The sequence below is a fragment of the Streptopelia decaocto genome (genome assembly GCF_964273445.1).
Source record: "Streptopelia decaocto genome assembly, chromosome: 1".
NCBI classification, from domain to species: domain Eukaryota; kingdom Metazoa; phylum Chordata; class Aves; order Columbiformes; family Columbidae; genus Streptopelia; species Streptopelia decaocto.
The window spans coordinates 181,523,096-181,547,380 of NC_138663.1; the positions used below are offsets into that span (position 1 = coordinate 181,523,096).

The 24,285-nt window shown below is 35.1% G+C and overlaps 1 protein-coding gene across 8 annotated transcripts in view; it reads left to right on the plus strand.

The window, feature by feature from the left end:
• LRCH1 (leucine rich repeats and calponin homology domain containing 1) overlaps positions 1-24,285 on the plus strand; it is a 128,059-nt gene that overhangs the window by 78,674 nt on the left and 25,100 nt on the right. For 5 of the 8 annotated variants that reach the window (XR_014183525.1, XM_082047563.1, XM_082047566.1 and 2 more), the window contains exons 8-16: positions 981-1,086; positions 1,973-2,085; positions 5,795-5,862; positions 6,903-6,989; positions 9,295-9,384; positions 9,495-9,531; positions 10,200-10,313; positions 12,452-12,499; positions 13,712-13,784. Coding sequence is in view for 6 of the 8 variants with exons in the window: in XM_082047563.1 (XP_081903689.1) it covers positions 981-1,086; positions 1,973-2,085; positions 5,795-5,862; positions 6,903-6,989; positions 9,295-9,384; positions 9,495-9,531; positions 10,200-10,313; positions 12,452-12,499; positions 13,712-13,784 (736 nt within the window). In the remaining 2 variants the exon portion in view is untranslated. The remainder of the gene's footprint in view (positions 1-980; positions 1,087-1,972; positions 2,086-5,794; positions 5,863-6,902; positions 6,990-9,294; positions 9,385-9,494; positions 9,532-10,199; positions 10,314-12,451; positions 12,500-13,711; positions 13,785-24,285) is intronic. The other 3 variants (XR_014183526.1, XM_082047564.1, XM_082047565.1) reach the window with 2 other exon arrangements.

Here is a 24,285-nt window from a genome sequence, read left to right on the forward strand (position 1 = left end):
TAAACAGAACTGGCCCCAGTACTGAGCCCTGGGGAACACCACTTGTTACTGGCCACCAACTGGATTTTACTCCATTCACCACAACTCTTTGGGTCCAGCCATCCAGCCAGTTCTTTACCCTGTGAAATGTATGCCCATCCAAGCTGTGAGCAGCCGTTTTCTCCAGGAAAATGCTGTGGCGAACAGTATCCAAGGCCTACTAGTTATTGCTATAGTTCACCTCAGGGTAGAATGTGAGCAGGTCCCACTGTGAGCAAGTTGCTGCCAGTCCTACAGAATAACAGAGCTCTAGGGGCATGGGACAGAGGAGAGAGGCCAGTGTGTCAGCACTTGTTTGTGTAGCCACTGTCTGTAAAGTCATAGACAGGATAAGCTTGGAGATAAAGGTAATGTGGTTTAGTGTACCAGCTAATACAGCTGAAAAAATGGATGATCTTTTAAGCCAATGAAGAAAACCTAGTCTATTTGAGAGTTATTTGCTGTTTTTTGGCTCTACCACTCAATCTCATAAAACATACTGCCACAGTGTACAAAGCTCATCTTGCTTACTATAGGCATTAAATTAAGAATCTATATGGTAATGCAGGAGAAAAAAAAGAGTCTTGAAGGGAAATTAAAGAGGATTATGGTGTGAGGCTCAGGTTTTTTACGTGCTTTGGTTACAAGGAGCTGCTATTTTCAGCTGTCCCTGAAATGCACACAGGGAGCAGCACAGTGCAGCAGTGTCACTGCAGCGGGAGGACTGGTGCAGGGAGGAAGATAGGAGAAGACAGCAAACGAATGGTGGTGCTTGGCAAGCCTGTTGTGAGGATGTATTCAGCATGACTACAACTTCCTGTTGCAGGATTTGGGCACATTAGATGCGCTAGTATCATCTCCCAAATTAGTTTGCTGCTCTTTAGTGAGCATTATTCATAACGCATACATTTTTATCAGTCTTGGTTTGAGCTGAAACAAGTGTTTCTGTTATTTCTTGTTAGCCATCTGATGAAGATACTATCAGCTTTAATGTTCCAATGTCAGATATCATGGAAGAAGATCAGGTTGTAAAGGAAGATCCAGGTCGCCATGCTAACTCAAGAAAAGGTTGGAATCTAAAAAAAGTGGAAGTTAAACACAGGGAAATTCTGTCAATAATTCTGTGTATAAGAGTAAATTAAATTTGCAAAAGCCACAACCCAACAAGCATCAGTCCTGTGTAAAAGCAGAGTCCATTTCTACAGTTGGACTTAATGCACATATAAAGGTTTATTACTTGAAGTCAGCGTGTCCCCTGGAAATAAATAAATCTCTTCAGATTTTGAGAGGTGTAATTTTATCTAAATTTTATTAAAGTAACTTACATTTTTCTAAACTATATCTATATAGTGATAAACAATGTTTCTCCAAAGTCTGCAAATACTGATGATAAATCACAGGATGAACTCAGTGAGTTGCGTATGGAAACCACATAAATAGAAGATCAGCCTTTCCCTAGTATTATGTACTAGATTAAATGAACATCAATTGAAATACTGATCAGAATTTAGTAGAATACTGAGATAGTAACAGCATTACATGCTACCTACTGTGTTGCAGTTTAATGCAACTTTAGATTTGTTATACTGTAAGTCACTGACTGAGACATCTGAATGTCCTGAAATACTCTGGCTGTCCAACTGTATTCTTGTGCTGGAACTGGCAAGACGTAGTTGGTGTAGTTCAAAACTGACTCCATCAATGCCTGTTCTTGTGCTTCTGATCTGCGACTGTAGGAGCCAAAGGTATTGATTTATTCCAACTTTGAAATTAATTGGCATCACTCCTTAGAAAGTGAAAGTCTTAATTTGCTTGAGGTTTTTAACATGCTTTACATTTAAACTTTGCTTGTTTTTGAGCTCTCTTAATTTAATACAGTTAAATTGTATTGAGTAGCAAATGTTGAGGTGAACCAGAAATCATTCTTCTGTCTTTTTTTAATTGTTTTTATTAGTGGAATTCCATCAGGGATCTTCACACTTGATTGTCAATGATAAGTCAAGAGAAACAGGAAACCAGTTTGATGAATCAGATACTCTTACTACGGAGTTTATGAGTTACATTAAGGCAAGTTTTGTGACAATTTTAAATGGGGGGAAATATCTTCACTGCTTTCGTAAGCATAGAGCAAGCAGGAATAACAAACTGATGACGTGTTAATGAATAAGAGACCACAGGTGTTATTCATTGTCATAAAAAATACAGAAGGCAAACATAAACAGGTAGGTTTAAAGTGATTATAAGTAATCTAGGAGGTCAGTTTACCCATAACTCTTTTTCTAGTATATATGAGAGTTATCCTTTAACTATGTATAAGCCTTCAAGAAAATGTGGCATATATGTTCTGTACTATTTGCTTTCTGTTTTGAGTTGAGAAATTTTGGCATTCGTTACATTAGGAAAATGCAAGAAGATATTTCAGAGTCATATGTGATGGCTGAAGTTATGAAATAATGTTACATTATTGAAATACATTTTCTTGAATGTTTTAAAATTATAGTGGAAATGGAGAGATCTTTAAAGACAATAGATCATATTTAAAATAAAATTTATTATTCTAGGAACCTGCTTCTTACAAGATCTGGCAACTTCCTTTCTTGGATTTTGGGAGTATACACTGACTCTCCTATGTACTTTTTACATGCTATAAGTGATAGGAGAGTGCATTTGAGTAATTGTGTGTATGTTTGTGTGTATAATAAAGTGTGTGTATATAATGAAACATGCAAGAAAACACAGGTTATCCACAATACGAAACTTGGAGATGATACCTATCAGCCTTTTTTGCATGGAAAGGTCTGGATGCCATTTTAATTTCCGTAAGACATTCATTACTAAACACTCGTGCTCTGGGTTGCTGGTTACACATGTCGTAGGTAGTCGCTAAATCCATTTGAAAGTATTACTCTTGTCTTTCTGTCATGGTTAATGAGCACTTGCTTATTAGTCATGGAGCATCTTCCTGGCATGTGGCTTCTAGTTGGGGAGCTGCCGAATGTGCTTCCTTTTGGAACTGTTTTTCACAATGAATGACCTTTTAGAAATTGTTCTCTTGTGCCTTTTGTCTAAGTTGTATTTTCCCTGTTTACTTTTTTTTTTTCTATTTGTAGCATTATGTTTAGTGGAATAGGTCTAGATATAAGTGTCTGAAAAAGCTGCAATGGAATCCATAGAAATGTACTATGAGTACTATGATCGCTGTTGTGTGGTAGCTCATGTAATTCACTTGCATTATTATATAGCAAAAACTACCTGATGAATTTATGAATGAAATGTAATTAGGTAGATTGAGGAGTTTTTTAAATATTCTAGAGAAGTTTTGAGCAAGTGGGTTTTTTCTGTGAAAATTCATTTGATGGATACTTTTTCTAGATCCTTTGTAGTACAAAGATATTTAAGAAATAGTAGTAGTATTTTGTAACATTCCTGTGGACGTGATGTCTCCATTTATAGGCTGGAAGAGATTATCTAGTATGGCTATTTTTAGACTAATTTTCTCCATCCGTGGAGATTGTTAAGGGGTGGAAAGAAGCACTGTATCACTTCCATCTTCCATCCCTTATAGGAAAAAATGTGCTGGGAAGTAATAGTGAAAAGAGAGGATGTGGCCTTTCAGCTTCTTGGAAGCAGAGTTCTGGTTCTGCAAAAGATCTCTTTATTTGAGCAACCTTTCTGGTTTTTGTAGCAGCAAAGATCTTGAAAATATTCAGCTACTTGCAGAATCTCTGTGGTGGTAGCCACAGAGGACTAGCATTTAAAAACAAAGGGAAAAAAAAGAAATAAACTTTTCCCTTTCATAGTTAATAAAGACATGTAGTTATCAGAAAACTATTTATATACTAAATACATGTTGCTTATTGTTTCTTGTTATTTACAAATAAAAATGTGAATTCAGTGATGTTGATAATTAGGAAGAGTTATTTGAAGTTGCTGGAAATGTAGGATACTACAAGTTATCTTATATTGGCTTGTTCTTTTGTGACTTTTATACTAAAAAAAATAGAGGATTTTGGTTTTTTTTTTGATAGTTAAAATATTAGTAGTATTTTTAGATAGTTAAAATGTTACTAAATGATCATAGGTTTGCTGCAAACAAATTTTCAGCTAATGCACATGTGAGGTGAATGAACTAGATAAAAGGGAATAGAATGCTTTGATCCTCCCCTGACAAAGGAGTAGACACATCCTTTGGCTGACCACACATTATGTTTTGTATATACTTTATATTTTCTTTCCTCATTCTTCTCACTTCATCATCATTTTTTTCAGTACTATACAATGTGAAGACTGTTCCCTTGGGAATGTCCTCTATCGTAATAAGATAATATTATCCAAAATAATGTGTTGCAGGCACTGATTCAGTAAAATATAGGTTAGTGTATTGATTTTCAGTATAAGAATAGTGCCAGAGTAAGCAGTTTAAAAATGTAAAATTTTGATACCTTCTTAACATTATGGCAGTTGAGATCAGCAGTTGGTGATTTGGACAGGTAGTACATCCATTTTATTCTGAATATTTTGAACTTGAGGCATTTGCCTTCTTGTGTGGATTTCTGAGTCTGTTACGTTTTGTGGTTTACATTTAGTCGTGTACTAGAATGCCATTTGGGATAGTGGGTGTCTTCTAAAATTGAGATTCTGGTTAACCAAACCATATGTAAAATCAGTACAACTTGCAGTGCAAAAGAGGGGCTTAGGGTTGGAAGATTTTGTAATTTTTCAAATGTTAGTAATTTATGTGCCTTTATTTATTTTATCTATATAATTATGCCTTCAGGATACAGATCACCTTCTAGAAAAAATGCTGGGTTTTTTTGGTCTTACAATATGTGCCCTTCTCACGGGGAAAATCAACATACTTCATTCCTGTAAGGAGGAAAAGAATGGCTTTATTAGTTCTGCTGGGGAATGGGCCATCTTTTGGGAATGTTAGAGAAGCCAGTGCACTCTTCAGTGACACATCTGGCAGAGCTGGACAGCATCTATTGGTACAGGGTGATGCGATTGTGCCAAACACATGACACATAACAGGGCAAGCCTGTTGTTTCTCTACTAGTACAAAAGCACATCCATTCAGAGGGCTGCTGTATTTACTGGCAGCTGAACTACCTCAGTGTTCCTGCCTATCTGAGATAAAAGAGAAAATTACACAGCACCAAATAGAAGCATAAAAGAGTCATCTTTTCTAATAAGTAGTACTTCATAGTTACAGGTAGGATGGGGGGGCTCAATATGTCTACATTGAACCCAAAATAACCAGCTGACTGATATGCACTTTTTGTTCTGATTTGTTTTAAAAAAATTTATTACTGGCTGTTAAAATTGTCAAAAAGGAATCCTGTTGATAATTATGGGTGAAGTACATAATTGCTACTGTTTGCATATTTGGAATTTCCTTGCTTTGTAAACAAATCTGGCTGCAGGAGGAGAGCCAGTAAAAGGAGAGTTAGGGTTGTGCTTAATTGAAACACGTTTGCATACCCCAGAAAGGCACGAATGAAATCTGGGACGTAAAGAATTCTCATGCTGCTTGACTTCCTTTCCACAGTTAAAGGAAGGTAAGGGCTGTTGACCTCAATAAAAGCTGAACAGTGAATAGAAGATTTGGAATCAGTATCTTAAAATGGGGTAGAGTGAGGAGTGGAGCAGAAGGATTGCATTGCTTCGACTAGCCACCAGAACTGTTACATAAATTAGGTCAGTGCAGAGTCTGAAAGCAAAATTTATCTACCTACTTAGTTGCAAAGTTCAGTTCTCAATATCACTTTGCTTACAGAGCAGAGCAGCAGAGTGTGATGAGTTATTGAGAATAGAAGAGGACACACAATGGCAAACAGACGAAATGTAAGTATTTTTTATGTATCTTTAAGTAATTAGCTGTATGATTTCATTAGATTGATCAGAACTGACATTTCCTTATCAGTTAATAATTTTGTAGACTTGGAGGCATGACAGAAGCACATTTAGTGTGTGCTCAATGTTTTACACATTATTGCCAAATAGAGTAGATGTCATATTACAACTAATTAATTTATATGAAGCAATAATGCTGTAACATTTTTTACCTATGTAGAATGCTAGCTTTTAAACTAAGTTTTTGATATTCAGTCTGTTAATGGCATTGTAAAAAAGGATTTTATCAGAACTTGTAAGATTTAATGTACATTTTAAAAAATGTAATCTAAGTGGAAAGGAATCCCTTTATCTTTTTTCTTCTCTTGTCATAATTTTAACCCTGAAGCAATCATTAATTCATAGAGATTAATTCAAGAGCAGAGCAAGTGAACGCCAGTTGCTGAGGAGAGTCCCTAAGAAAATGGGATTTAGCATGACAGTCTACTGTGAAGTTGTCACTAAGCACAACAGTGGAGTCTTATGTGATTTAAAACAAAAATTGAAGGAAGGGAAGAATAAGTACTTTCTGAAAGAGCTTTATTGGTAGAACTATCAGACAATCGTGTTTCTAAACTCCAAAAAGAATTACAAATGTTGAAAAGCAAAATAAAGCATACTGATCCATTAAAGAATCATTGTATTTAGTACTTATGTTAAAACAGTACATGTGATGAGTGCAGTTAATAAAGAATCAAATATGGGTAAATAAATTTTCATTTTTAGAAGTCACTCTGTTTAATTAAGTGCTACAAATTTTAGTTCATGACATTTGTTTATGTGTGTATTAGGTTAGGGCGCTTCATTAAGGACAAAGTGCTGGAGATATTTTTAATAAATTCAGCACACAGTAGTGTGCATAGAGGCTGGTTTGTCCCCTCTATAGTATTTGTGTTCCAGTTGGAAGATACAGCTCACAAACTGAAGTTCAGACTATTTTTGATAATTGCTGTTGTGCCTCTTTTTTTGAATACCTCTTTTTTCTATTACAGATTAAATTTATCAGAAGAACAAACTCTTGATATAGAAATGATAGAACAACTAAGAGAAGCAGTAGATTTATTACAAGATCCCAACAGGTACGCTTACAGTAGCTTATATGTTAATGTAATGTATTTAAAATTTTTGTGAATGACTTTGGAGTTCTTTTTAGTGATGGCATTTCTGTAGTCTCCCTCTGAAATCAAAAGGGGAAGGAGGCACCTAGAGAAATTTACTTAGATTTCCTCTGACTACAGAAAGCAAGGCTTTAGGTGCCTGTTATAAGTGGCTGAAGTCAGGTGGAATCACTGAATCTGCAAATAAACTAAGTATTTAAAAGAAAATAAATGCTTGTCCTACTGAAAAGGACTGACAAGAGTGGTGTAGGTGGTTCTGTCCAGATGCTTGTTATTGCTTTTCTTAGCATAATCACCTTCAGAAATTAATTTCAAAACTAGGTAACTCATTTTTCTTCATTACTTCTATGAGGTAGCTGTTTTAGAGCATAATTTCTCTGAAGACTGGAAACCTCCTTGTTGCTTCCAGCCTAAAATATCCTTGTTTCTCCTTCTTCCCTTTACCAGTTCACCATGGCTGTTATTCAGTTTAAAATGTCTATTTTGGTACCGCTTTTTCACCTAGCGGACCTTTCTACTTTTAAAGCTAGAAATTCACTCCTGTTAGTGTTTCTAGAGAGAAAATTTATCTGGCTTTATTTTGAGTCACATAGCGAATACTTGAATTCTTTAATCGTATACTAAATACTTGAATTAGAAGTATTCTTGCTTGATAATAAGTCATACACATTAAGAAAGCTTTTTAGTTTCTGTGATTTCTGCAGGGTAGTATACCATTGCTTCTGCACTTCATGTGAGGATTATTATTTTGTGGGAGAAGTGTTGTAACTAAAAAAAGGAAGAAGTCTGGTTTGCTAAAAAGTGTCAATTAAAAAAATTTTAGTTGTTACCCTTATAATTTTATTTTGAAATGTTGCCCCAATATTTCCTATATATTTAGTTTTTCTTATTAAATGTAAAATGGCAGTAAAATACATAAAATACGACTGTTTCTCCTAGCAGGTTCAGATGTGCTTTCATTAGTAACACTGTAGCAAATTTGAAATACGGCTGTTCAGAATGGCTGATCATGTCATATATGTCCGTATTTTTCTACTTTTTTTTTTTTTTTTACATAGTGTTGGGGTATTTTTGTAGTTGGACTTTCTTCTTCTAACCTTAAAATATGATTATTTATTTTTAATTTACTGAGTGCTATATAGGCTTTTCAATGTATGTGTCCTTTATGTTAACATCCAGATTTACCCAGCAAGATACACCTGGGTGCCTAATACTTGCCAAATGATACTGTAGAGTTTTAATCTTTTGGGCCATGAGTTCCTCATGCTTGCTTTTATAGGTACTGGATTACACGGCAGTTTGCTATATATGTGCATTACATAAAGCAGCATGAGAAAATTTGATTTTTCACGCTGAGTAGTTTTTGTGTCTTTATCCAGATACCCAGAGGTATTTAAATGGTCCCATTGTTCCTTAGTTTAAGAGGCACAAAGCCTTTGTGTGCATTTATTAATAACTTAAACCTAGAGCATGTCAAAAATTTTAACTTTCCCTGAAGAGATTTCCTTTGTGCATCAGTATAACTCCAGTCAGCTTGTCAGGATAACCTAGTTGAAGTTACTAACTGTAGCCAGAATTATCCTTTTCTCACACTCAAGTTCGTTTAGGAGTTAGAAGGAGAAACCACTGTAGGGGCTGAAACAGTAAGTGATGCTGAGATACCTGGCATGCACTGACTGGAGTTCAGGGTAGAGCAGATCAATTGGAACCATTGTCACTAACAGGTATGACTATTAACCTCTTAAAACACTTGTCCAGTAACTGCCGTCCTCATGTTTTGCAGAGTTTCAGACTTGACCTTTTTCAGTATTTTTCAGATGTTTGCTTCAGATTCCTGTATTCCCTTTCCTATATTCACTGCTTTCTTTCAGACCGTTGTCTGTTGTGTGAATTTATCCTTGCGCCACTTTATTTTCATCCACTTTAAATTAAATTTGAATATCAAGCCAGGGTTGTGGCTTTTATTTGAACATAGGGTGCTAGCAGTTGGATATGGAAATGTAGAGTCTTCTGGTTGTTGGAAGTAAACAAGTCCTTTTGTTTTGATATGAGCTATTGCTCAGGGTGACATTTTGCAGATGAAATCATTAACATTGCTTTGACTGTATTTGGGATAGTGAAGCAGCAGGAGGTTATTAAGAGATAACAGGTATATACCATGATTATAAAAGTATTTCAATTTATCTATTGATTTGAAATCAAATACTGAACAGAATGGTTACCAAAGCTGTACCCCAGTGCAATGTTTTTATTTCAAACCTTGCAGATTAAGCATGGATATATCTGATCGCAGTGGTGTGAATCTGTATCCCATGGAACCAGCAACAGCTTTAGAATTTCAGGAGTCTACAGTAAAGTGTGTTTATCTTCCTTTTTTAGATAAAAATAATGCATTTGTTATATTAATCATATTCAAGTTTCTACACAATGAATTACATATTTGTATTTGTTTATCTTTATACATAGCAGTCAAATGCAGATGGAGATGTCTTCCCTTGGTCAGGTACGTTAATGAGTGTATCATTACAAAATATTTAGGGGGAAAAGGCAGGAAATGAGCCAACAATTTAGTGAATTATTAATCTACCAAGCAGGGAAGGGAAAAATTTAGTAGGCTGGAGGACAAAACTAGTTATTCTTTAACATTTTTATGTAATTGTTTTCATTTTTTATATGCATATACGTAATTTTTTTCTGGCTTTGTCAATTTTTCATCATAGTTTCCCTTCCTTGCCCTGCCCCCCATGCGCAGCTTTCATGTATGCCAGTTCATAGCGCAGCCATGTACACTCGTCCACCATCCCACTCCCTGTCTCCCTGTTCTGGTGTAGGAAAACAGTACATTCATTAATGATAACCCCAAAATATTTTGTAAACTAAAAACGAGTGCTTTCCCAGAGCACTATCACTATAGTTACAGTGAGTACATAAAGTATTATTTGAAGTTTTACAGTGTGATAAATGCTGCTTGTTATCTGATCTGTATCCTGACTGGTGAACTGGTATTTTTTATGACGTATTTTGTTTAGATTTACATTATCTACCTGTTAGCACTGGCAATGAAAGTATATAGTATCTGCTTATTTCTTGGTTCACTTTTCATCACAGTATTTGTAAAAAATACCACTGTTATACAAAATAAGACAGTCTAAGGAGTTATTTATCTTACAGAGAGAAAATGCTGAAGAGGAACTAGAATTTCAGAGGAGGAGAGAGTTCATTATGGAGAAAGCAAAGCCTGAAGTGAGAACTTGTGAACAGGGTGAAAAATGGTCATTGAGTCAGGTATGGTGCTGTCTGGATGCACTGAATGGATCGTTGTATTCTGTCAAATTGTGTGTGGAAACAATAGTGGGTTTAAGCCCCTTGGTTTGTGGTTGATTTTTTGGTTTTGTTTTCTTTTTTCATACCCTTAGCATGATTCTCAAGGCTTGGCTGTAAATTGAAGACCTATCTCTCAGGAAAAAAAACTAATACAATGAAATTAATAAGTCTTTTCTTCCAGTAAACACTATAGTAGTTGCAGCAGTTGCCTTCCCTTGGAAAAAATAAGTCACCTCAAAGTTAGATCTTCAATAAAATGAAGCACTTGATTCTTCTTCCTTGTCACCCTGAATGCTCTTGTAGTTACCTAAGCTGCGAAGTCATTGTTAACAGCAGTAATTTTAATGTATTTAATATTACAAACACACTGTATATAGGTTGAGACAATAGTTTTAAAGTTTCACAAGCATTTAAAGTTTTGTGTACATTACAATGACTCAGAAATCAAGAACTATGCAAAAAATCTGATTAAAATTTTTGGTGCCTAGGTTATTACTTCTGAACTTGTTTGCATAGGGATTTTTGTGACTGCTCTTGCAAGATGATTCTGAGAACAAAATTGCATAATGTTCTGTATATATTGATAGTATCTTAATATGGCCTGTCTTATCCAGATATAGATTAAATCTGGTTTGTCTTGATGCTTTCAGATATTCTTACATAAAATCATCATTACTGTCAAATAGTCCTATGATATCGTTGTTACTTTGTTAGTCTTAATTTTGTCTGTTTTCTTCTTTAAAATTTCAAATTAAAAACAAAAGTTGCATAATCTCTTTTGTTATATTGTTGTACATTGGGATTGCAACACTTGATTTGAAACAGTTCTTACTACATTGCTGAGATTAACAGATAAGGTTAATTCGGTATCAAAATATCTGTGCTCTTTGTGTTTTGATGAAGTGTTTAACAAGGACACTGCTAATTCACTTTTAAGAGTCTTTTAAAAATAAGAAATAAATCTCCCTTAACTCTTGCAGAGGGCCTGATCTAGACTGTGTTGTGCAAGTGAAAGCACCTTTCTGTGAAATGGAAACACATCTTGCAAGAGCAAGTTTTTAATCATGTTGCACTCTGTGTAGTACAGTAAGCACTTGTGTTATTACGTGTGTTACTAAATTAATTCAATTTAGCATAAATTCAAAATTCTGACTAGTGACCTGCATGTTGTGAGAAAGATTAAACCTGTAACATAGGCAGAACTACCAGGTCTGTCACAAGGACATAGTCCCTGAGCACAGGAGTGCTCAAGTGTGGGAGTCCCCAGGTAGAACTGGCTGGGATCAGATCAGTAAGTTTTCTTTCTCTTTATTCTAAGTAATACAGTGATTGAGGTAATATCATGAAAGATGTCTAAAGCTGAAGGATTTTCTTTTTTTAATGCTTGAAAAGTAGCCAAGAAAGGTCATGAAGCAAAATGGGTGTGTAATCTTCCGTCCCATCTTGCTGACTTTTGAAAAGCTCTGTGACTGTTGGGACCAAGTGTTCCAGGTGCTGTGTTTTTATTTTTATTTCCATGTTTTATTGATTTAAAAAAATGGCCCTAAGGAAATTATTTACAATTGAATTATAGTTTGTTTTTACTTATGATAGTTTTGTTTCTGTTGACTAAGTTACGATTAATGCAGAATTAATGATTGTATTTAATATTTATTATTGTGACTTATATTTTTCAAATTTAACTATAGAAGAAATGGCAACAAAAGGTAGGTTATATTGCAATTATAAAATAAGTTGCTTATGGAATATTTTTCTCTTCAAATCTGTATTTAAAAAAAATCGATATTTGTGTATTAAACTTTTGATGATAGCTTAATAACAAAATGCATGAGACAAAATTGGATACTGCATTTGAACCAACAAACATTAAATTCTTATACGTGCAGTTATCACTAAGGATTGAAACAAAAAAAATATTTGACAAATCTGGGTGAATAATTTCCACAAGGTGTTTTTTTTTTTTTAATGGTGTTCAACTAGCAATGAAAGTATATATTATTCATGAAAATCAATTGTTTCCGTGAGCATCATGAGTAAAATATCCTGTTGTGCTATGTCATTAATATGGTTACTGAAATGTGGTGGTGTTGTTTTTGCAGAATGATATAATCGTTTGGAATACAAGTGGGCAAACCTCTCACAATGAGGTAAGATGATAGTGCCATTTGTTTGTCTTTTATGTATTTTGTATGAATGATTTATATATTAAATGAAACATGTAATTGAATATTACAGAAAACATGACTGAGCTCATCACAAACTGCTATGTGGTTTATTTGGCCTGTGGTTTATCCTTCTTGTCTTAAGGGATTTACTAGGGTATAAAAAATGCTTTCTGATAAGCTTCTTTCTGAGTTACGTAGTTTAGTATAAAACGTTTTTGTTTTTTACATTTTGTTTGTTCTGCCACATTTTCTTTTTTTTTTCTCTTCATTGTTCCACAGTAGTTTCTATTGATTTCAGTGCAATTTCTTTTTGCACAGTTGTGACATGTCCTTGATTAGTTTTCAGAGAGGAGTCTGATTTTATTGATCCTGTCACTCTCCTAGTGCGAATCTCAGCAGAAGGTCAAAAAGGGAAACTGCAGGGAGCTCCTTATGGAGATTATTTCCCTTGGTATTTTCTGTACAGAAAAGGGTCTTCTCCCTCTCCATTGCACTCTGGATGGGCATCTTGCAGATTCATGAGCATCCAGCCACCTTGCACCAGTCTTGATGATGGAACTCCTATAGTTCCTGCCTCCCTTAGGAATCACTTTTTAAATAGGATTCCCATTATGGAATTTGGTTATAGGACTCATTCTATGTTACCATTGGTGGTCTGATGATTACACCTCACCTTCTCTTGTGTGCCGCTACTTCTTTCTTCCTGCTGTGACTGTTAGCCCAGCTCAGGGTCAAGGGCAATCCTGCTGTGAGGTGTATGCCTGACTCCCTCTTTTCCACCTTTTAGGCAGAAGTTCAGTGTTGCATAGAAAATACCATGCAGAATGGTAATTAATTCTGTGAAAGAAAGAAATATATCTAAGGAAAAATGGATCTTTGTTTTGTTTTTCTAAATGTACTATGCCACAAAAATGTATGTTTCATGGAAATAAGAAAACTGATAAACAATTGACCTTATTTATAGCTAGGGGGAATATCTTGTAGTCTTTGGCCAGAAACTCATATTTTCCAGCAAACTAATAGGACGGAATAAAAAAGGGACATTATTAAGGGTTTAAGACTATATTGTGATCAGAATCTGGTGGAGTAGTTGTAGCGTGCAGTATTGTTAACTTTCGCATTTTAATACAGTCAGTTGTGCTGAGATATTCTAGATGTTACTCTTACTTACATTTATGTTCTTGAATTACACAGAACAAGGATAAAAGTCCGAAAATGTCTCATACTACAAACGCCACAATCCCTTTTGGCCTGAAACCACGATCAGGTAATGTGGGAAAGAAAATTAACCAATTTTGTGTACTTTTTTTTTTTTTTTGAGATCTGTGTTATTAATAGACATCTGTATTTTTTTCCCATAAGAAGGCAGTAATGAAACATTGTCTATACAACACTTAGAAGATTAGGACATTCTAAGGTTATAGGTTTGAATCAAGATCAAATTTATAACAAATATCTATTTGGCACATTATATATGGATCATTTCTTATCCCTTACAAATAAATTAGTTGTTTTATAAAATTATGTGTATGTATGTTTAAAAAAATGTGTGTATTTACATAAATGCACATTTTATACATGTATACATACGTATAATCTATGCTGATATACCAATTGAAATATAATTTTTGTTTAATTGATATGTAGTGATACAGTTCAGATTTTGTTGAATAATATATGTGAATAATTGGGCTTGTTTGAAAATGGTTATGCATTGCTTTGACAATGGTTCATTGCAATTAATCTTTCAGCAGTTCTGCTTGTGTAAGGATCAAGCCTTATAAGAAGATTAGCTGTTTACTTCAGCCAGCAGCTGGGTTTAATGAATTTTCAATGCACTAAATCTGCATAACCATCAATCTTTGAACAAGATGTAGTTTATCTATAAAAAAAGAAAAAAACTATTGGCATATTTGAGGGCTTGGATAACAGCTTCCTTTAAAAACAGGATTAGCTACAGGATTAAACTCATTTTTTATCTTCTCCATGCTGAAGTAGTCAATATTGTTAAATCATCTCACATCACCTCTAAAGAATAACCTTAGGTTTTTCAGTGTGTTTCAATGTCCTAAGACTATTTCTGTTTTCTCGCATTCACCACAAATGCTTTTAATCAAATTCTGGTAAACCACTGCAAGCTTGTAGTTCCATAGTAAAATATCTTGGCAGTAAAGGCAGCAGTTTCACATTTAAATATTTAAGAAATTGTACCCATAGATTTGGTGGTTTAAAAAAAAAAAAAAAAAAAGAAAGAAAAACTTCTAAAAATCAAAGAAAATGGTATTGAAACAACCTTGTTTCATGAAGAGGATATTTTAAACTTTTCATGTTGTTATGATATAAAAGTTTGACAGATCTGTTCAGTTGCATTTCTTAATTTGCTGGACTATTAAAGTCTATTTTTGTGTGTTCCTCATGCTTTCGAGGTATTATTTATCTATATATTTAAAGTATGGGTTAAATTATGAGCAAATGAGTTCTTTCAGGATTTGGAAAAAATAAACCACTGGGTAATATTGCACAGTCCGGTGGCAACGTTGCAATAACACCATTAGGAGAAAGCTGTGTGAGGGCAAAAGGGCCCGTGCCGTGTTGCTGCTGGCACAAGCTGTACCCTGGGTCCTGCTGAGGGAAATCTGCTGCGGGAACTGGAACCAGCGTTGTGGGAGAGAGCACAAGGCCATGACTTCTTGTTCAAGTAGTAGTTTAATGTGCGCTTCCAAATCTTGGTGTATCAGTGCACCAAGATGCCCTGTACCTAATGACTGGAATAAATTAAGTCAAAATAGCTTAGTGAATCTTTTTTTAGAGGATGACTAGAAAGACTAGACTGCAGTAGTTGCAGTCCTTTGCAACAAATCCTCCGAGTCACACAATGGAAGATCAGATGTGCGCAACTCCTACAGTTCTTCCCTGTCTGTATTGCAGCTGTGTAGAGCCTCATTAAATACCAGTCAGTTGGTTATAATCTGTGGATTTTCTCCACTGCGCCAATTCAAATTCATATATTTGAATAGTTTTGATTATGCTAATACTATAGTGTCTTTTGGTCACAGCTACGGGTTGTAGAAAACTCAATAATCTGAATTGTTTTTTCCTTTCAATATCATACAGTACAGAGTCACCAACCTAGAGCCATTACTGCACAATCTTTCACTTCATCACATTCAATTTCAGTCATGTTACCTTAAATTTATACCATGGTAAGACAGGGGAATTTGGTAATGGTAAAACATTGGGTCCAACTTAAAAAGGAAGTTTATAAGCTGTATAGCACAACATAAAATGAAACCTTGCAAAGGAGCAGTGAAGCTGTATATTGTTTCTGTTCCTGCTCCCACCCTAGAATGTCTTTAAAAGTGGTATTAAAATTTGTTCTCCTAACACATAGAGTAATTTACAGACAGAAGTAGTACATGACTGAAAATGCATGTTTGTGAATCCTTCATGTTTTTCCCATTAAAGCTGGTTCACTTGCCATGTCTCTAGTTTCTTCACTGGATTTCCTTTAGAACTTTTGTTCAAGTGTTGTTGCAAATTTGAACCATTCTATCACTGTCTGGATTTGTGCTTTATTGCCATTGAGCTGGGCTAGTCTAGGGGTCCATCAATTCTGTGATTCAGGAAAGTTTTTCAGCTCAGTTTATAGTTTATTTTAATAGCTTCTTTTTTTTTTTTTTTTTAATTTATTTTTCATTTAAGTTCGTCATGCCCTTATGGGAAACCTGAAAACTCATTGGAAATGAGTTTTAGCTGTTCAATTTCATTAGGGCTTACATTTGAATTACTGGCTTCTATAAATCTTTTAAATCTGAGTGCAAGATTAAAATAACATGAAAGTGTTTTAACTAAAATGTGTACATCGTGCTCTGTGGAAAAAGCAGTGGCAAATTTTCAGTGAAAATATATGCAGCCGTAGCTTTCTGAAACCTGAGAGTTTATTTTCAGTGTGTTTATTTTCATCTATTTTAAATGAATGTTACTTTGTATTTGACTTCCTTCTCCTCCCCCCATCATTTCATAATGGTTTATGTCTCTTGGAAAGGTGAAAGTAAATAGATCTAAGCTTTTGGTAAGGATTCCTGGAAGTGCTTCCAGAGGATAAACTACAGCAGCTTAAACTTCGGTGTTAGTACGTACTGTGTTAGTACGTACTTGTATGTATTCAGGACTGAAGGTCCTTTTATTCTTTCATTTTAAAGCTAGGCAAAACATTGGGAAAATTCCTATCTGATGCCTGAGATGGTACCCAAAGAAAATGTTTTGAAAAGTAATGAATGTGGTTTGACTTCTTCACAGATTCTTTTCAATGGACAGGTGTTTACATACAAGGTAAAAAGAGAGAGGATTTTTTAATTTTTCAGAATATTTCCTTCTGCATTTTAAATACTTTCATGGAGTATGGGCTTCTCAAATTAACATTAATTTTGAAAACCTTAAAAAATTACTATTACCAGTTTTCTTAGAAACGTAGTTTTGCTCTTGGGAAGTGCTTTTGCTCTCTGAAAAGGAATCACTCAAAATAGCTAATAAATTTAAACTCTTTATGCTTGATTCATTAATTTATTAAAATGTTCAGAGTGGGGCCAATTGTCAAAACTGAGTGTTGCAAAGTTCTTGCCACAATATCTTTAATATGCCAGACCTTGAGACCTGAACATCTACTGATACATCTTGAAGTACTGAAGAATGTTTTTTTGCTTTTGTTCTGTGCCATTTTGAGGTCACTGTGTTTCATAGTTTCCACTGAACGAGGTGACAGCAACCCAGACAAACAAACAAAAAATTGTACATTGAGAGGCTGAAAGAAGCACTGACAAAACTCAAAATTACGAAGCAGTTTGTATTGGGAAGTGAAAAGTTGTTCCCTTGAAGCTCTTTACTTTGTATAATTGTGAACCCAGTGTCTTCATTTTGGCGACTTGTAGAGGATTTGAAGCGCAATGTGAGTATCTGTGGACATGCTTGTCTGGCTGTCTGTCAAGTTGGTTGGAACACATAATGATCATTAGAACTTGACTGTGTATTTCCCTCTTTTGAGTATTAGTTACTGTTTTTCTAATCTCTGAATCTTTGTCCCTTCTATTTGTTTTCTTCCCCTAGTGGATTATCTGTGTATTTTGGAAAATAATGAGAAGCCTCATTGCCAGCATAGTTAAGGACTGTTTATCATTTGCTGTAGATCTGTGTTCCATCACCCAGTGTTGATTTTGTTCAGTTGTGCTGACTCTCGAGTTCAGCCGACCTGTTTTCCCAGTAGCCAGAAGCAGTAAACTGGCTGTGTGAAAAGGTCTGGCTAAAGAGAGCGAGCTCGTAAACAGCTGAGTGCAAAGGGAAGTTTTAGGTGAAGTTTTATATGACGCTGTCTGAATTATCATGTTAATACAGATTCCATAGAAAAAAGTCTATGTGACTAAGTTACTTACGTTTGTTAATTTGGAATGGACTTTGCTTACTGAAACTTTACCTTGGACGTTCTTCTGATATGAAACAGTTTAAACTGCTTTTTGATCTAGGTAGTAATTTTAAATTGAGTTAGGGTTATGGTTAAGCATTTAGAGTAGAGGTAGTTTATAATCTCCAGTTTAGTTTGAGGAGCATGAATGTTGCTTGCATGTGGGATTTGGTAGATAAAACTTGGAAATGTACATGGGAAACCAAGAAATTTAGGGAGTTAATAATTTTTGTGGCAGAAGTAGTAAGGAACAGAGTGATCAGATATAGGAAGCCACTTGTCATTGTGAAGGGCAGAGAAGGAGGGATTTGAATTCTGTGTCAGAAAATAGGAAGCCAGTGGGAAAGTTTGAAAAGGTTGATAACATGCTGAAGATAAGCGAAGAGGAGATATTTTAAGGATGTCAGTGTCCAGTTCTTAAACACTGTAGAATGGAGGTTTGAGGAAAGCTTGGGCAGAAAGCCTTGCCATAGTCAAAGAGAGGAGGCAAGTGCAGAGTAGATATGGTGGAGAAGGAATAAAAATGTCCAGTGAAGGATTTGACAAACAAAAAAAAGAGGTGTTGTCAGGACTAGTTAAAGGTGAGAAGGTGGAATGGATGGAGACTGTCTTGCTGTACAAGTTGAGCTCCATAATGGGTTGGTGGCTGGTCAGGAACTGTATGCATGTCATGCTTTTACAGTCATCTGATGCATAGTCTCCAGACTATTCGCAAGGTCTGTTCCACAGACTCTTTTGCAGCCTCTATGGAAATGTGCGATTTTGCATGCTCTAGGGAGCCCAGTTGCATCAGTACTGAATTTGTGCTTATCAGAAGACTTGTCTACAGCTCAGGTTTGCCAAGGCTTGTGATGCAGACTCAGGATCACCCTTTGAAGCTATTGTATGTTTGTTCCTGTCCTTGGAAAGTCTGCAAAGGTTGCTGAGGACCAGAACTTCCCTGGGGTGGTGGGCCCATTCTGGGGTTGGACTTACTGCTGGAGGAGTCAGCAAGAAATAAAGAGTGCTGCATGTATTATTAAGTGAATTGAAACAACAAGAAAACATCTGTAGCACCTGTACTTACAGGACATATTTCAACAGAACAAGAATCCAAGGCATAATGTAGTTGCTACTTATCAAAATCAGCTAGGAAGTTGTAATATAATAATATTTTCTTATAGATGTGTAAATTTTATTTGTCTTTGGGGAGGGAAGTTGTCTTATGACATAGTTGCAAAAAATACCTATATTTGTGTTCTCCAAACTTTTTATTGCTGGAACTTCACAGCTTATATATTTACCTTATGATTCACAGAGTCAGGGTTTTTATCAGGCCATAATGTAAATATCTATGGGTACTTTTTCTTAAAATTGTTTGTAAGCAAGTTGTATGAAGTGCTATGGTTACAATTATTTTGCTAAGCTTAACAGCCTTAACTGCACATATAATGTATGATTTGCAAGTACTAACATGTAACTTTTCGTTCTTCTTATTCTGCACCATCTTTCATTCTTTTCTCAAAAATTACGCATTATGTATTAATCACCTTTGACTTACATCTTTGTCATTACCATACAATCCTAATGCCATATATGAAATGCTGCTGCCCCTTTTTATCCCCCTCCGGTCCTTACACCACCATGGTGGGACTGGCTATCACCCCCCCTCCAGCAGACCCATCCCTCAGTCTTCCTCCTATCTCCTTCAACACACTTACACAGGGCCAAACATGGGACAACTTTAGCTACAGTATCCCATCTGAAGGAGACAGTGATAATGGTAGGTGTTCCAAATATAATTTACTTAATTTTGTGTTTTCAGAAACCTCAATATTTGACAAATGCCACATGTGGCTAAGGGTGAAAAGACAGTAAATGAGTGAGGAGTGTCACTGTTTTCAAGCCTGGCAAAACAACTTTTCCCATGATATCAGCTTCAATAACTATTTCCAATATAGGTCGATTTACTTGCTTTACTTTCAAGGGTTTATAAATTTTGTACTCAAACAGCAATTAATTTTTCTATGGTCTTTTCTGCACTTTTTAAGGATTTGTTTGATAGATACTGGCTGTTAATAAAAATATCCTGCCCTCATCTGCAGTTAATAATGTGAGTGCATAGCTAACTTAATTAGAAGAAGAACCCATGAAGAAACAAAGCTGAAACAATCGTCTAAGCAAAACCAGTGATTTCTATCCAACAAAAACTGTTAGTAAGCCGTCAAACTTATCTGTGCATAGTGAAGGCCGGGTCCATTAGTGGATGTTGTTACAGCTTTTGTTTTGTTTTTCTGCAGTGTGGTGTTGTCATACTACATCGAGTTTTGGAGCTAATAGGCAAAGCGGGCCATGTTTGGGCTATCAGAGTCGTCTACTGCACGAATAGTTAAACATCAGATGGAGGAAACAGAACCTAGACAGTTAAACTGCTTGTATATACCTGATGTATTTTTTTAAAAGACAGACTGTTGTTATTCCTATTGCTCTGAAGCAGAAGGGTGTTTAGGTATTGGAAGGCAATGAAACTGTCAAAAGCATCAGATTGAAACCCAGACCACAAATCTTGGATGATAAAAGCCAACATACTTAGTTTAGAATGCCTACATTCTTAGTTCAGTTAATGGCTTGACAATACTTGTTATTGCCACTGTGTTGCTAATTATGAAACTGTAGAAGACAGCATATATAAGGAACTTGCTCTATAAGGGAAATGGGTATGTAATATAAGAATTCTTTCTAATGGTAAGTTGAAAAACTGAATTTACTTCATGATGGTATGAAGCTGATTTGATGTTTCACTGGTGAATGTTCTAACAGAGCAAAGAAAAAGCTATGAATACTTCTGGCAGTGCAGAATTTGTATAAGGTCAAAATTAAAAAAAAAAAAAAAAATCGTCTTCCTCCAGTACTGGTTTATTCCAGACAAAAAGTAATCTACATATTACTTTTTGCTTCTTTCTTTATTTTAACAAAAATGTATCTTTTCTGTCAGCAGTAATCTGTTGACATTTGAGGAAAATGAGACTCACGGAGCTGATTTTACTGGACTTAATGTTGTGTGTTTCCGATAGCAAAAGTATTGACAGTTTTATCGAGTCAGCTCAGCAAAATGTAATTATCATAGGAAAATAATGTTTCTGCAGACCCTTTCATATCTCTAAAACAGGAAGAGGAACATAGCTCTTCCTAAATGATGAATGTTCTGAGTAATAACATATGAAAACTAATAACATTTCATTTACATGAATATGGAGTAAAATCCAAATCAGCACTGACAGTTTTGGGCAGCTTCATGGTTCACTCGTGGAAGTAAATGGGGAAACCCATATACAAGGGACTAGAATTTTATCTTGGAGTCACACTAAGACATTCCCATATTAATGAACATTTTTTTTTTCCCAGTGTATATGGGAAACCATTATAATAAGTCTGTTATAATTTCAGTACCATAGTTGCAGCATTTGAAATGTGTTTTAATTATAAAAATCTTATCTCACTAATGTACTTTCTTCAGTGGTCAAAATTGGAAAATACTATAAATGGTACAATAAGGAATTGTATTAGTGAAGCTGTTGTTATAGGCGAGCTAAGGGAACAGTAGAGGGAAACTTACGCTGGAAAGCTAATTCAATGTCAAGTTTTAATTAACAAGATAACACTTTCCATTCATGTATTAAAATTCAAGTGACTTTGTTTAGGTTTAGTATGAAAAAACACATTTTTAAAAAGTTTTACCTCCTTGAAGTTGTATATCTGCTAAAGAATTCTCTGTTGGCGAAGGCTGGCTGTGACCAGGGAGTCTGAATCTGTGGAGGGCTGGATTCTTCCCTGACTTGCAGGTTATGTGGGCATTTATATCTGCAGAGTATAGTGGCAAAATATAGTCCAGTGTAATTTGATGGACTCACTTCGTACTTTTTAATTTTTTTTTTTCCCTCTAAGAGAAGAGACCATAAACATCCTGGATTTAAATATTAAAAAATGCGCATGTTGTCATGAACTGTGTTGTAAATTCCAGTTGCACTACACTAGTTTGTTTCTACCAGTTAGTGATAGAGCCTTCAGCTTAGTTATATTATTAATAGTTCAGTAAATAGCATGACCTATGTTAATCTAGATTTGTTACTAGATTAAATGAGCAGTATAGACTAGCTTGTGCTTATACATTTGGAAGAGAGAGATGTCTTCTGTCGTTCAAATCTTAATCCGAATGCAAATATTAGCATTTATTACCTTGGGCTCTTACAGCAGAACATTGCTTTTACAATCAAGACTGTTGTCTTTCTGTTTTAGAGTTTAGGGCTAAATTTATTATTTGAGGCATGTCTTCCTATGGTAGGAAGTAACTTGGACCAGAGACTGTTCTCTGGCATTGAGGTTAGTTGGCACAGCATGATTCAAATCCATACGTAAACATTCTTACTTCCCAAAACAGGATGGCTATATTTAAGCTGCATTTGGGGAATACCCTTTGCCTGTGCTACTCGTTGAACTGTACCTGGACATTGCGTACAGAGAGATGGGTTTGCACAGATCAAAACTATACCAGGAATCAACGGCGTACACTATAGATGTGAGCAGGAAAGTGCTGAAGATACATGTACCAGCTCTACATAGCCTGGGGTACAGAAATACCATGTGTCACTCTAACATCTTAATACTTCCTATCATCTTTAAGGTATCTATCTAGTAACAGCTCTGTAATAGAGGAGGCTAAGTCCAGAATTTCTGGAAGGTTATGCAACAGCTGAGTCTCCCAAGAGTAATGTCCATATCCTTGGGGAATCTTCCGTTTAGCAAATAATGACTCTGTAGAGCAACTTTACTATTACTTAAGTTTGGAGTGAATAAATCAGTCAAATGAAAGTCTAACTATAGACTTTCAGCCTGACTTAACTTCTGCTTGGCAATAGTCCAATTTTTTTTTTGTCATATATTTGTAGAAGCAGGTTAAATCATTGAGCTGTTTACCCGAAGGATAGTGTTGACAAACTAAATACTCAGGATACTGAATTCCTTGATGTGTTATAGTGCACCTATGTACATTCTGACTTAGTACAAAAATGAAAATTTTCACAAATGTTTCTGCTTGACTGTGATAATGTCAAATACATATCATGTGTTCTTAACTTTCTTAACTGTTACCCATTTAACTTGTTGAGACTTGTAATTTTTTTTTTTTTTTTTTAATGATTGGAACAAGCTTTACATGAAGCTGGGTTTTCCATGGGTTCAGAAAGCAGAGAACTCGCTACCAGAAAGAGTAAAATACAGACCTTTATGATACGTGTGAGATATGGGCTCCCCTTGCTGGAAGACGTGTAATGCAGAGAAGCAAGCAATACTCAGCACTGCCAAAACTTCCCGTGTTAGAGCATTTTTCTTTAAATTCAGTATATAACTGAAACTTTTTATAACTAATTGGTTTGAGCGTGCTTTTTGTTTATTTTTTTTTAATCAACCTTATTTCATTTAGAAACTTTTAACTGTGGGTATCTCACTGCCTTGAGATTAGCCTGCCTCTTCCTAATGCTGCAACGTATGTCTCATTCATTAATAGAATTCAATAAGTGATGTTAATATTTACTTTTCATAAATAGATGGTTGTAGTCTGAAATCTGAAGGAAGTGTGCTTGGGACATTCATATCGATTCAGCAAAGGTCTAAACAAAGATAACTGTGGCCAAACTGAATGAAGGCCATGATAATACTCCATGATACATGCAAAATTAAACATCATTTGTATGAAGTACTGATTTTGTAGAGAATCGTTTGAAATGTTCCTGCTGCTAATAAAGCTACAATGGGATCTAAATATCATTTAAATATGGTATTATTCTTTGAGAATGTTTTTAGTTAGGCATTTCATCTGTGAGAGGCTGTACAATGAACTCTTTCTAAAATAAAAATCTTGGAAATTGCAACTACAGTATTTAATAAATGTGATAAGAGTTTTTTATTTCACCTCTTAAAAATTTAGGAAGAGTCTCCAATAAATTGTTAGAGTTACTAATGTAGAAATTTTAATTCGGTACAATTTTGGAGTTTAATAGAAGCCTCAAGTACAAGTTTCCGCATTTTGAAAATTTGAGAGTTGATTTTTCTGTGTATGTGTTGTAGCCATTCTAAACTATATGCTTTATTTAACAACATTTTAGAAATTTCTGATTGTTTGATTTTCACCATATACAAGTTATGTCATCAGAAATTTACCAATCTATTAATTAGCTGAGTTTAAAAATCACCTGAATCAATAGGTAATGGTTTTGAAATGTGGTAGTTAAATCGGGTGTGTGGATTGTTATACTTTGTAACAGTGGCTACAGTTGTT